Source organism: Leucopleurus acutus (genome assembly GCF_964270905.1).
Source record: "Leucopleurus acutus genome assembly, chromosome: 15".
In the NCBI taxonomy this organism is placed as follows: Eukaryota; Metazoa; Chordata; class Mammalia; order Artiodactyla; family Delphinidae; genus Leucopleurus; species Leucopleurus acutus.
This window is the reverse complement of record NC_139157.1, coordinates 58,135,607-58,150,402: the sequence shown is the minus strand read 5'-3', so window position 1 is coordinate 58,150,402 and position 14,796 is coordinate 58,135,607. Positions and strand designations below refer to the sequence as shown.

General features: G+C 36.2%; 1 protein-coding gene across 7 annotated transcripts in view; it reads right to left on the bottom strand.

Moving 5' to 3' along the window:
• Nucleotides 1–14,796, bottom strand: part of USP45 (ubiquitin specific peptidase 45) — a 69,214-nt gene that overhangs the window by 18,678 nt on the left and 35,740 nt on the right. For all 7 annotated transcript variants that reach the window (XM_082856117.1, XM_082856116.1, XM_082856118.1 and 4 more), the window contains 2 exons: nt 10,474–10,561; nt 683–764 (listed from right to left, as the gene is read on the bottom strand). In XM_082856117.1, coding sequence (XP_082712243.1) covers nt 683–764; nt 10,474–10,561 — 170 coding nt within the window. Of the gene's footprint in view, nt 1–682; nt 765–10,473; nt 10,562–14,796 lie in introns of those variants that run through there.

The window sequence follows — 14,796 nt, the reverse complement described above, 5'->3', positions numbered from 1 at the left end:
TTTTAAACATTTTCTATAAATGATGATGACACATTACCACTAGTTACTATCTCAAGGCAGAATATACTTTCCAGACAAGGTAAATCATTAATAACATGGGATATAAATCCACACTTAAATACTGATCACTGTAAATGATCATCTTTGATTAGTTAATCACCGTTTCTGCCTCATATTTTGGCTGATGAAGACTCAACATTAGGAGTAGACATGTATGCTTGATTTAATAGTACTCTCATAAATAATGGTTTCCTTGCATTTGGAGCAATTTTTGGAGAATTTTTGGAGCACTGAAGCATTTTGTCTAGTTAAGACTAGACAATATCCAAAAATCCACCTATCTAAGTACACTTCAACTGCAAAATGATACAATGTGATAAAAGTGAACTTCTAAGCGAGGTTGCTACTTTCAACAACCTTTCAAGTCTCCCATAAGATACTTCACTTAAGGGCATCAGTGTCAATCTGTATATTTGATATTATTTTTATTTTTTAAAATTCACATGGATTCTAACATTTTCTTTCAATGACTCATTAGACTATCTTGCAGCCACAGGAGTAAGTACACCCTCCTTTTAAGGCCATTTGTTCACATAATGCTCAGTTCCTTTCCCTGCCCCAAAAAGAAACTTACAATATTTTCTGCTAGAAAAAAGTTTTAATAGTGAAAGAGTCAACATACCTTTGACTTTTTTTCTAGTTTCATCATCAGCAGTTTTAGTAGTTGGGTTGTTAAATGCTTTGAGAATGCCAGCTTGTATTCGCTATAAAACAAAGTAATAAGAATTTATTAAGAATCTATACTAGAATATATTCTTTCAAAGCATTATTTTGTGTTCCTGTAAATAGAATCTGGTTTTAGTGCCAATCAACTCGAGCCTCATCCTCTTAATAAGAGGAGGACTTTCAAACAGCAAGGTACAGTGGATCTCAGTTCCCTAGTAAAATAAAATGACTGAATTTTTTAAAAAATCAAATATGTCCTTTCTTCTAGTTCTAAAATTCCATTAATGAATAATGCTCTAATGCCAAATCCTCCCCCAAACAAAAGTCAAGATTCCCAAGTTTAGGTTCTCTCTTGGGTTTAAAGCATTCTCCTCAGTCGACAAAAAGCAAGCAGCCTAGTTTCATTTTGCTTATAGGTTTAGAGTAAGTTCTCCTTTTCCCTTCTCTCCCCTATCTCTCCCCGTCTCCTGCCCCCTCTCTTCCTCTCCCCCCACTCTGTCCCCAAAATAATTTACTCCTTAATTTGGACAAAAAGTAACAAATAGACCATAGGAAATTTCTTACCTATGAAGAAAATCTTAATATAAATATATAAGAAGCTATTAAACTGGTCACTATGACCTCCATGTAGATTATTTTACTTATATACATAGATGACTAAAGTCCAGAATATTCTCCACAGCAAGAGCCCAAATCTTAACTGTTGTTTTATTTGAATTTAGTTGTCAATAACAATCATGTGTTAAAGTCATTAGCAACTCTTAGTAAATGATAAGGTTTATGGTTCCACATCTCTTGCATGTGTTTTAGGAAAGATCCAACCTCACAAAAAACTCTCAAACTATATATATTCCAAAAATAAAGACATTTAAGCTAATAAATTATCATCTTTTACACTAATTATGGTCCTACTTAGTGGATGAATTTAATCTTCTTTAATTCACATTTTAACAGTGGGGTGAGGGGAAAGCTTATTAATTATTCTTCAAAATATATTTTTTAAGTAAAGTCTTAATCACAGGTTTTCATATATGTGAAACCACTGTTAGACCTGGACTTCTTGGTGTGAAAATGATACATAAACCTGCTGTTAAAAAATTATTATGTCAGAGAAGTTAAACCCAACTGCAGACTTCCCAGAGAATAATAAAACTTTGCATATCAGAATCCAAGATACTTCCCACCGTTCAGAAGAAAATTCACAGCTTTATATATTTAAATCTGTTGAAAAGAATAAAAACAAATGAATTAAGCAGCCAACTTATAAATTTAGAAAAGGACATCAAACCAAACAAAAGTATAAGAGTTAATGAAGATAAAAGTAGAAATTGAAGAGAATAAATGAATCGAAAGCTGACTCTTTTTTTATTTTGCCATACGCGGGCCTCTCACTGCTGTGGCCTCTCCTGTTGTGGAGCAACAGGCTCCGGACGCGCAGGCCCAGCGGCCATGGCTCACGGGCGCAGCCGCTCCGCGGCATGTGGGATCTTCCCAGACCGGGGCGCGAACCTGTGTCCCCTGCATCGGCAGGCGGACTCTCAACCACTGCGCCACCAGGGAAGCCCTGAAAGCTGACTCTTTGAGTAGCAGGGATAAATAAACCTACCAACTAATCTAAATCAAGATAAGGATGAAAAGCCCAGCATCACACATCACAAAAAAGGGAAATCAATAACAAAATTAAAGACTTTGTAAGTCTTACTTCGTAAGTAATCGTGAGAGACCACTTTGCTCAACTCTCACGCAATTACGTGTGAAAATTCAGGGGAAAAGAGAGATAATTTTCCAAGAAATTAAACCTGGAAGAGACAGAAAATTTTCCAGCTTTCAAAGGGAGGGGAAAAAAAGAATACTTTTAAAGTCACTGAATTAAGTACTCCCTACAAAAAACTCCAGGTCCTAACAATTTCACAGATGAATGTCACTAAACCCATGTTCCAGGGCACAGAGAAAGGGAAACTTCCAAATTATCTTCATGAAGCATAATATTGGTACCAGAGCTGACAGGGTGTACACACACATATCAATATCACTCATGAAAAAATTCTAAATAAAATATCAGCAACAGAAGACAGTAGCACATTAAAAGAACAGTACAGTATGACCAAGAGGCTTTTATTCTAGTAATGCAGGGATATTAGGGAAATCTATTAATATAAGCCATCATATACACTGAGAAAAAAATTATAAGATCAAATCCCTTGATATTCCCTATTCACTACTATTATTTACCACTAATGCTTTAGTTGATGCATTTGATAGAAAAATAAATGTCAGAGGTATAAAATATAAAGGAGATAAAATTACTTGCAGATGATATGACTTTTTACTTGGAAAAGCCAAAAGAACCAAATGAAATAAAAAACTACTATAATAATAATAAGAGAATTTAATATGGAGTATATAAATATAATGAAGTAAATTGCCTTCACACACACAAACAAAAGTCAGTTAGAAGATATAGAAGATGGACCTAGAGACTGTCATACGGAGTGAAGTAAGTCAGAAAGAAAAACAAATATCGTATATTAATGCATATGTGTGGAATCTAGAAAAATGGTACAGATGAACTGGTTTGCAAGGCAGAAATAGAGACACAGACGTAGAGAACAAACATATGGACACCAAGAGGAGAAAGCGGGGTGGGGGTGGTGGTGGGATGAATTGGGCGATTGGGACTGACATGTATACACTGATGTGTATAAAATAGATTAACTAATAAGAACATGCTGTATAAAAATAAATAAATAAAATTGTAAAAAAACAAACAAAAAACAACAAAAAAGAAGATACAGAAGAAAACAACCCATATATAATAGCAACTAAAAAGAAAATAACTAGGAATAAACTAATGTGTAAGATCTGAATGAGGAAAACTTCAAAACACTTCTGAAAGAGACAAAAGAAAACTTGATCAAATTGAAAGACGTACCCTGTTCCTGGACAGGTCCTACCATTACTAACATTTCAATTTCCCCACCTCCCCCACCCCCGCCCAATTTATTCATTTAACACAATTCCAGCGAAAATGGCAATAGTATGTATGAGGTTTAGGGTTTTGTTTTGTTTTGTTTTAACGTGAGAGGTTGAAGGGAGAGATCGGTTCTAAACTAGATATGGAAAAATAAATAAGAATAGCAATGAAAACTCTGGGGAGGAGGGGAAAGTGTTGTAAGAGTTGACTGGTCCTACTAGATTTACTAAATGCATTAAAATCTTCATAATTGAAAGTATGACTCTAATATTCAAACATATAGGCAAACAAACAAGGGGAAGTTGAGAAATAAACCCAAAGACATATGAAAAATTAGTGTAATTAGGGTGTTACCAATTTAGTAGGAAAAGCATACTATACTGTTTGGATAGGATAGCCAAATGGGAAAAAAGGAAATATCATGGAAAAGGATAAATTTCAATGGATCAAGATTTAGATCTAAAAATTAATCATAAAGAAGAAAACATGGGAAAATTCCTTTATAATCTTGGAGTGGGAATGCCTTTTTAACTATGACTCAATAGCCAGAAGCCATAAAAAAATAAAAAATTTGAAAAAGATTTTTAAATTCAAAAAAAAATTTTAAGCTTTACATTTAAAACAAAAGCTACTACCACATTATAAGCAAAATCAAAACACAAGTGACAAACTTGGAAACATACTGCCTCCCTAGCACACAAAAAGCTTTTAGAAATCAGAAGAGGATCAAAACCCAGTAGAAAAATGGGCAAAAAAAAAAGAGATGGAAAGATATTCAGCTTTATTCAAAAAGAGAGACATGTACACTAAAATTACCCTGAGATACCATTTTCTACCTATCAGATTGGCAAAAATTTTAAAGTTTGATACAACAGTATTTTGGTGAGGTTATTGGAAAACACTCTCCATATATGTTATGTTGTGGCTAGAGTGAAAACTGTATGCCTATGGAGGACAATTTGGTAATAGCTACCAAATTCCACATACATGCAATCTCGTTTCTATATTTATACAGATATACTTACACACATGCAAAATAACATATATACATTATTCATCATAGCATTGTTCATAAAAGCAAAAACACTGGAAACAACATATAAGCGATAATTGATAAGGAAATCGTTAGAATTGGTTAAAAAGGAATTGGTTAAAAAAAAAAAAAGGACACTTCCTATTTTCTGATACGGAAAGATTGCTACAATATCCTACCTGATAAAAAGGCAGGGGCATGTATAGTAAATGCCACTTTTTGAAAAAAGAAAGGAAAAAATATGCATATATGTACATATATATATATATATATATACACACCACCAAATGAGAGCATAAACCAAGAAAGACAATAATGTGGTTTACAGGCAACAGCAGGGCCAACACATAAGAGGCAAAGGGAATTTTCAGGAGCACAGTGAGGAAGAATTCCAGAATGATGCCTACACATCTAATGTGGGAGGCAACCAATCCAGAACGGAGCAGTGACACTTAGGATATGGATGTATTGTTGACACCAAGATCTCTTCTGCCATCTTACCATGTTTTTAATCTGAGAACAGAACATACAGGGAACGAGCTGCTAATGTTATTCTCCCCTCCATGCCCTGCTGCCTGGATCAGCAGAGGATACACATTACCCCTCAGAATTGTTCTGCTCAGGCCTATTCCTGACAGCCATGAGGTGGGCCATGATGAACTCAGAAGCAGAAAATAAAATACAGAGCAGTCTCCAACCTTTGGGGATCAGAGAGCTGGTACCTGGTCTCTTCTACACCTCTGCCAATTGACTTTGACAGGCGTGGCTCAGAACACATTCATGATCTTGCCTACTGACTTCCCCAGAAAGAGTTCCTGTAAACTCTGGGAAGCCAAAGCCAGACTATGTTCCAGAGATTCTCTCATCTTTCTGGGGGGAAGCTTCATCCAATAATGGCAATAGGTTTGTGCTTGCTACCCAGTTGTTGTTTTTTTTTTTTCTTTTTTATTTTTTGCAGTACGCGGGCCTCTCACTGCTGTGGCCTCTCCCGGTGCAAAGCACAGGCTCTGGACGCGCCGGCTCAGCGACCATGGCTCACGGGCCCAGCCACTCTGCGGCACGTGGGATCTTCCCGGACCGGGGCATGAACCCATGTCCCCTGCATTGGCAGGCAGACTCTCAACCACTGCGCCACCAGGGAAGCCCCCCCAGTTTTATAAAACTAAACAATATATTATTTAAGCATACAGAGGTAGCTCTCAAAAACTGTAAGAAAAAGCAATGGAATTATTTCTGTAAAAGTCAAAATAGCGGTTGCCTCTGATAAGGAAGAAGTATTTGAAAAAAAGAGGTAGTTTTTATGGTACTAATAACATTCTTTTTCTTTTTTAACTCTGGGGGTGGTGGTAGGGAGAAGTGCTAATAATATTTATAATAATATTATGCTTTAAACTATATGTATATTGGTACACATTCTTCTGTATGTGTGATGTTTTACAATAAGTTTTTAACACCCTCCCCCAATAATTATGAAATGAGTTTTGTTTATTAACTAGCCTATGATCAGCACATTTTATTTCCTAGAACTGCTCACTATTCTCTTCAAGTGTTGTTTTGAAAGTTAATGCAATGTATACCTTACATATATACAAAGTAGGGTGTAAAAGTGAACATACAGCAATCCATACCATGTCACACTCTCCTGAAATATACTTATATGTGAAAGAAACTGAAATAATGTGTCCCAGAAGCTATTAAGTATTGAAATAATCTCCAATTCAGACTCAATAAACTTGAAAGTTTATATAATTTGGATATTGTCCAAGCTAAACTTGACTTTTATACCTTGAACAGAGAACTTATTAAACTAAAATATGAAAATTAGAATGGTGTGAATTCCATGTAAGAGAAATTTTTAATGGACTTAAATGAAAGATGCCAATAAATACCCATGTTCACCTATAAATATTTAATATAACTGTAAAAGGCCTCTCCAGCCACTAAAGATAAAGCCTCTAATTCAACTTAGAAGTCTGTAAATTTATTCTACAATTTGGAACATTCAGACGACTTTCAGTAGAATTGAATGAGCCTTCACCATACTCTAAAATGTAAGCTATGATATCACACTTTTAAAAAAGAGTAAAAACAATTAAGCTGTTGAAATTATTGACTTTTAAACTATTAGACTTTTGCTTTTTTATTTTATCCTAGCCACAAATTTATATTCTCTGCCCTAAACTGTTAAAAAGTTAATAGGTAGTTCATCAAGCTGAATAAAATAAATAGGCTTAGGTCCATCTCCAACCTTTCATGGTTGTGCTTTGAACCATTTAGGTTTAAAAAAAAAAAGACTTTGGTTAGGGAGTGACTAACAACCACGGCACATAAATCATTTAGCAGTACCCATGTTCGACTAGTTCAAATCTCCATGTTAAACTTCTTTCAAAAATAATGCAAACACTCATAATTTAAGTTAGCTGAGATATTCTACCTTTAAAATAATCTTACCCAGTAATGTATTAAAGCGATATATCTTTGATAATGCAAATGTAATTATCATTCATTTAGAGATAGCTCAAATTAAAAGGAAAAAAGTAAAGAAGAATATATTTCTAAGGTAAAAAGGCTGCCTATAAAAGAAGTTCTTATTGTGAATTTTATTTTGTTTATTTCACACATAAAAAATTTAGAATTTTTGCACAAATGATCCCTTTCTTTAGCTCTCTACTCAGCGAGTTATATTCCTCGACTTCAGAGTCATAAGAAAAAGACCCTAGTGAAAAGAGGTCAGTAGTTTTTAATCATCACTAGAAGAGTCTGGTGGCAGACATACCGCTGTAACCTTCCTTCAAGCAAAAAACACATGGCAGAGACAAACTACAACAGCAGCCCGATTAACAGCTGCGGAGTTCCCAGGCCAGACAATGCAGCTCCTGCTTGGGTACTCACTGTAACTGACTGGCACGACTGTCCTTGCTTACGAGACTGAATAGATCCACAGACTTGACATTTTAATTCTGCCACACCATCTAAAACCCTCAAATAAAGGAAGAAAGATAAGAGCTTTCAAAAACCAATGTTTCCTGCTGTACTGCCTGAGTTTTCAAGATACTGTGAATCATCATAATGTATCATTATGACAAAAGAATAATTTAATTGTAACAAAGAATGCCATCAAGTAATACAAGTAAAACAGAAAAAAATTATAGGGATAGATTTTATTGTTTTATTTGTAATATCAGCAGAGAAAAACATTGCAAAGAGTGACTTTTAATTCCATTTACAATGATACATGACCACCACGTAGCAAATGTATCCTGCAAATCATAGGGGAAAAAATATTATTCTAGCAACTGATGGTTTGAATTAATCCTAAAGTAACTACTATGTCATCTGTAGGCTCAGAAGGTCAAAATGCATTTACTACTCATAACACAAAGACAGAGCATCTCTTTCCACCTTACTACCTTGCATCAACCCTTTCAATAAGAGTATCAATATATCATAGTTATTAAATCAGAGTTAATACTTTTTTCAAATAGTAAAATAATTATGGTTAAATTTTAAATAGCAAGCTTAAAAAATGGGTTGTTTATACTAGTCACTGATGACCAAGAATTAAAATTAAACTTTAATAAGCAGTATTGGATAAAATTAGATAATTAGTTTCGAGGTCAGAAAGACTTAAGTTTGAATCTCCATTCTTGATATCAGTTTCTAGATCTAAGAAAATGTGATCAAATATTAGCTCAGGGAGATTGTGTTAATGTCCCAAAACTTAACTAATTACAAATCTCTTTACTGACTTTTTTCAAAACAAATTACAGGTAAAACATAACGCAGAATTACCCTGTCAATTTAACAGTTTATTCAAATTATAACATATTCAAAATAACTGCAAATCCCCAAGTAACTAGCTAGTATAAATCATTTAAGAGACTGTTTTCTTCCCAATTCAAATTCTCAAGAAATACTGTCCATTTAAAGGGTAAGCACAGGGAATTCCCTGGTGGTCCAGTGGTTAGGACTCGGTGCTTTCACTGCCAGGGGCACAGGTTTGATTCCTGGTCTGGGAACGAAGATCCAACAAGCCATGAGGCGTGGCCAACAAAAAAAAAAGGGCGTGGGGCGGGGTGTAAGCACAGACAACATATTCAACATTCACTGAGCACTACTGTGTGCAAGGCACATGGGATACCATTCCTTGAGGAGACCACAATCTAAGAGAGATGATAGACGTAAATCTAAATAGAAGGTAGTAGGGTTCATAATCAAAATATATAAAATAGATGGCAGAAAAGGAATGACACCTTCAGAAGCTGAATTCAACTAATTTAATATGAAAGTCTAACAAAGCCAATTAAGGATAGGATTGTAATATACACTGTTTGGTAGCAGGAGGGTGTAATTAACTCATTTTTTTTTTGCTGTACGCAGGCCTCTCACTGTTGTGGCCTCTCCCGTTGTGGAGCACAGGCTCCGGATGCGCAGGCCCAGCGGCCATGGCTCACGGGCCTAGCCGTCCGCGGCATGTGGGATCTTCCCAGACCAGGGCACGAACCCGTGTCCCCTGCATCGGCAGGCGGACTCTCAACCACTGCGTCACCAGGGAAGCCCTTAACTCATTCTTTAAGATAACTTACGAAAAAATATTAGAACCATAACTCTCTCTTCACTGAAAACTGGCCATTAGGAGTAAAGAAACACTACAATGTTATGTACAATTCAAACAAAGTAGAATTTAAAAAACAAAAGGAGGGTCCACCCTGCCTAGTAACATAGTAAACACCTACCACAAACATATCAGCACTTCATTTTCACCTGGTTGCTCTACTACCATATTAATATTTAGATTAAGAAGGGTATTCACCTTGAACAGAAAACAGGATTTCACCTGTTATTAACAATTATGATTGGCAGGGGCTACCCAGAGTGCTGTGTTGAGAATGATTCTGAGACTGAACACTGACTCAGTGGAACTGTTATGAATGATGAGCAGGGTCTGCTATGAGAGAGAAAGGGAGGAAGTGGAGGATATGTGCTGTGTATTTGATATCTTACATCTTTAATATCTTGTATTTTCTCTGAAAAATTGTATACTATTTGCATACGACCCCACCAAAAAAGGCAAATATAATTTAATATTAAAGTCAACCAACAGCCAATCAATTAAGGGACAGGATTACAATAAACCCTGTTTGGGAAATCTAACCAGTCCTTTTTTACTCAGAAAAAGTCCCTGATCCAGGAGGCTGGGACCCCAATTTTCTGGTTCCTGAGTGGACTGCAATCCAACATGGGATAATGGGACTTCTCTCTTTTGGGAATTTAGAATTGGGATTCACAAGCAACAAGCCATGGTGGTCAGGTGCTACCATTCAGACAGGGAAACAAAGAAACTACTCTGTCCACAGAGAGATGGGTAAAGAAAATCTATAGAGCCATAGAAACTGGGGGGAAAAGGAGAATACTTTCCGGATTCCTGAGAACCTTCCTGTCCTATATCCCCCTTTATTTGGATTACTAGATTCCCTTTTCTTTATTTAAGCTAGTATTAATTAATTTCTGTTATTTATAGCCAAAGGGCATTAACTAATAAAGGGTAACAGAGTTGCGAAAGAGTGAAAAAATAATCTTCTGGTAGAAGGGGCAAACAAGTGGGGGGAAGAGAAGAGTAAACAGAAGTTTAAAAAAAATCAAATTACTCTCAAACGTACATTAAAATTTTGGTAAAAATTCCTTCAGTTTTGTACCCTCTTCTTAAAGAGAATATGTGATAAACACAAAGAAACCTGACCTTTGTTTCTTCTGTCCTCACTGCATCGAGCAGATAATGAAGAAGTTCCTGACTGTCCTGTTGTTGAAAACTTTTAAATCCAGGGGCCCTATGATTTAAAAACAAAACAGGAAAGAAAAAAAGAACATTTTATCAACGATATATTATTATTTAAAATCACCTTGAAATAACATATATTCAAAGATTCAATTTACTCCTTTTTCTATAAATAGAAAGACAAAATGTGATTACTGTTCCAATTAGGATGAGATCTTCAGTACACTGAGAATAATATGGCTAAACACTTATTAAGCAACTACTACATGCCAACTATAGTACATATGTTAAGCTTCACATAATCCTGAAACAAGCTTGGAATGTACTATTTTCTTTAGCTTATATATGAGGGTTCAGAGGGACTATTTAATTTGCAAGGTCACACAGCAGGTAAAAAAGCAGTATTCAAACCCAAGCTACTGTGATCTATTATCTTCCTACCTTATATAACCAAAAGAAAAGCAAGAGATTATTTATATTAATATAAAGAACTATAAACTGTTATCTCTATGAAGGTTTTCATTTTATGAATTTGACAATCAGATTTCCTGTGTATTAATTAACTAAAAGGATAAGGGGTTATTCATGGAGAAATCAGCACAGCAAATGTTTAGCTGATTTCAGTAACTTTAAAAAGTAATATTTACTGCAATTAACTCAATGCTAAAATGAATATTTTTCCCTTAAATGCAAACAATTACTAAATTTAAAAAGTGCTCTGAGCTAAGATGAAGAAAGAATTTTGTCAAAATAATACAAAATAGTAAGACTATCTCATGGTAGTACAAGTTTACAATGGTCTTATTATGATATATACCACATATTTCATTTGATGTACACAACAGTGCTGTTAAGGAATTCATAAATACATACTCCGCCATTTTATATAAGTGACTTGAGCACCCATGGATTTTGGTATCCTCGGGGGTCCTGGGACCAATCCCCTGTGGATACCAAGGGACAACTGTAATACGAACTCCGCTTTACGCTTGAGAAAACTGAAGAACAAGTTGAGTGCCACTGACATAAATCCAGGTCTTCTGATTCTTGAGTCCAGTACTTTAAGCATTATTCCTCATCATCTCATAATGAATATTCATCCTAGTAATGTACTAGTATGAGTCCCTGGTGCTAAAACACTCTCTGAACTACTGGCGAATCTAGCCTGCAACAGGAACCATCATTTCAGTTACTCACTCTTGCTAAGAAGTAGCACATAGCAGCATGATGTAGAGAACACTTTCACTTACTCCCTTGGTGGGCTTCCCTTTCTGCGTGTGGTGGATAGTGCCCACCTCCTAGATCAGAGATGAGGACAGAAACCAAGATGGATACAAATTCCAACCCCCTTAGCGCCTCCCCAGTTGGAATTCATAAAGGCAGAAATTGCATGACACTACACTTAGGCTGTAGGTATCAGGAAAGGTCTGGGAAGTAGAAGAAGACTGGGAGGGGAAATGGGGATCCTTCAGAGAGCCTCACAGCCAGGCGGCAGGTAGGAGGAGATAGTTTATGGCTTTTGAAGCAGACACACAGGAAGAAATAGTTCCCAAACAAAGGAGAAACTGTCTTCACCAGGTCTCTACCTATAGCTCCATCTCAACCATGCACAAAGCACTTACTGCCTTCTAAACCACTGAAGAACATTTAACAAACCTAGATTTTTTTCTTTCTTCTTTTACTTAGGGCTGGGGAACAAATCATATGATGACTTATAGAATCTCTACCAATAAATACCAAAAGAGACCTTCAAACTTAAAGGATAAACATAGAAAAATCACTAAATATATGAAAAAATTCACCCTATTCAAAACAAGGGAAACTCTAAACATTGACAGGAACTGTGCCTTAGTGAAAGCGTTACTGCGGGAAAGAGTTGAGAACTTTCAGAAATCTCAAATTCTAAGAGGAAAATGTATACACACTCATAAAACAGGAACAGACTGCCAAGACAAAGAAATTTAAAACAAGAGAGACTTCATGGAGATGTCTTCTGGGTGCAGATGAATCAGTCTGTTCGTAATCCAAAAACTCTCTCTGCTCCAAACATAACAAAATATAAAAAGAGAAAACAAACAAACGAAAAAGGCTTAAGTGGGATTCAATACAAAAAAATCTCACAGAACAAAAATATTAGAACATGAAATTGTAGGCAGACTAAAAAACAGACTTGACAGGCTCTAGGCCTGAAAGAGCTCAGCCCTGAAGGGTAAAGAAAACTAAAAGTACTTCAGACAGAGACCAGAGCCAGGATCATTGTTTAAGGATGGTTGATCTTACCAAGAGCCTGAAAGGAAGCCCTTAGGCAAGTGTTACCTAAGGCTACAACAGAACACAGGCACAGCCTAGGGACCTGAACCTGAGCCAAACCTTCTACAGACTCTTCTCCCATCTGCTAACCAGGGTAGCATGGTAACTGAATCATTAAGAGAGCTGGATCTCCAAGGCCAGCCTGGAGGGAAGGGGTGAGGCTATCATAAAATTCAAAATTTTTAGGCAGAAAGAGGAGGTGGATATGAGGAAGGGAGAGGATGGGAGAAAGCAAAGGAGTTGAAGACAGGAGCAGAAGAACAAAAAATTCACTCCAAAGAAGACTACAATCCAGTATTATAAAACACATAAAGAAATCTAATGTTAAAAACAACTGAAATGAATTTACTTCACTCCAAATAAATTGTATAGAACCGTCCCAAAGGTGTTGCCATAAATATGTTGAGAATGTCCAAAAGCATAAAATAAAGGCATAACTGCCAATAAAAGCCCAGATACTACAAAAAATAGAAAAAAATTTAAATAAGAACATGTAGATATAAGATAGCAAATTAAAATATTAGAAGTAAGAAAATAAAACTACAGATATAAAAATACAAAAAATAGGATAAACTCTAAACTATACACAGTTGAAGGGTAAATTAGTAAATTAGAAGATAATACTGAAGAACATACCCAGAATACTAGATAGCATACTGAACTTTCATCTTTTTTTTCGGCTGGGCCGCCATGCAATCAGGATCTTAGTTTCCCAACCAGGCCAACCAGGGACTGAACCCATGCCCCCTGCAGTGGAAGCGAGGAGTCTTAACCACTGGACTGCCAGGCAAGTCCCTGAACTTTCAACTTATTTTGAGACTTTGATGGCATCCTTAAGGTACGTGACACACCACAGAATATCACAAAACTAGGAATATATATGTGTGTGTGTGTGTGTGTAATTTCTTCATGGACAAAATCCAAAGAAAGCTCAGCACATCAATACTAGTTAGCAACATGAAGGAATAAAGGAAGCAAAAAGGTGGGCATGAATGAGGGACTTCCCTGGTGGCACAGTGGTTAAGATTCCGAGTTCCCAATGCAGTGGGCCTGGGTTTGACCCCTGGTCCAGGAACTAGATCCCACATGCATGCCGCAACTAAGAGTTTGCATGCCACAACTAAGGAGCCCTCAGTCCTCAACTAAGGAGCCTACCTGCAGCCACTAAGACCCGATGCAACAAAATAAATAAATATTTTTTAAAAATGGGCATGAATGAGAATGGAGACATAGAATCACTCTAGCATCTCTGAACCTTTCAGGGAAGAGTTCATGTAAAAACTAGTGACACCCAAATAAGATCTATACCGGAGTTGATAGTACTATGTTAATGTCAATTCCCTGGTTTTGACAATGCACTACTATCATATAAGATCTTACCACTGATGGAAGCCGGATGCAGGGTACACAGGAACTCTGTACTCTTCTTGTAACTTTTTGTGAGTCTCAAAACTATTGCAAAATAAGATACTGAAGGGGAAAAAAAAGCCAGAGGAAAGCTGAAGAACTTGCTCCCAACAGTTCATCACAAGTGGTCAAAGTGTCTGACAATCACCATTATAACAGAATCTTCAAGAGATTGGCTCAACTTTCAAAAATCAATCAATGTATGCATACAACATGGAAGAATCTCAAAATAATTATGCCAAGTGAAAGAAGCCAAACCAAAAAAAGAGTACATGTTGTATGATTCTATTTATAGTTGACCCTTGAACAACACAAGTTTGAACAGTACGGGTCCACTCACATGCAGATTTTTTTCAGTAAATACGTACTAGAGTACTACACAATCCTCAGTTGGCTGAATCAACAAATGTGGAACCTGGGATCTGGAGGGCCGACTGACTGTAAAGTTATATGCAGATTTTTGACTTCAGGGAGGGTTGGTGCCCCAAAACCCTGTGTTGTTCAAGGGTCAACTGTATACAGAATTCTAAAAAATGCAAACTAATCTATAGTGGCAAAAAATAGGTAAGG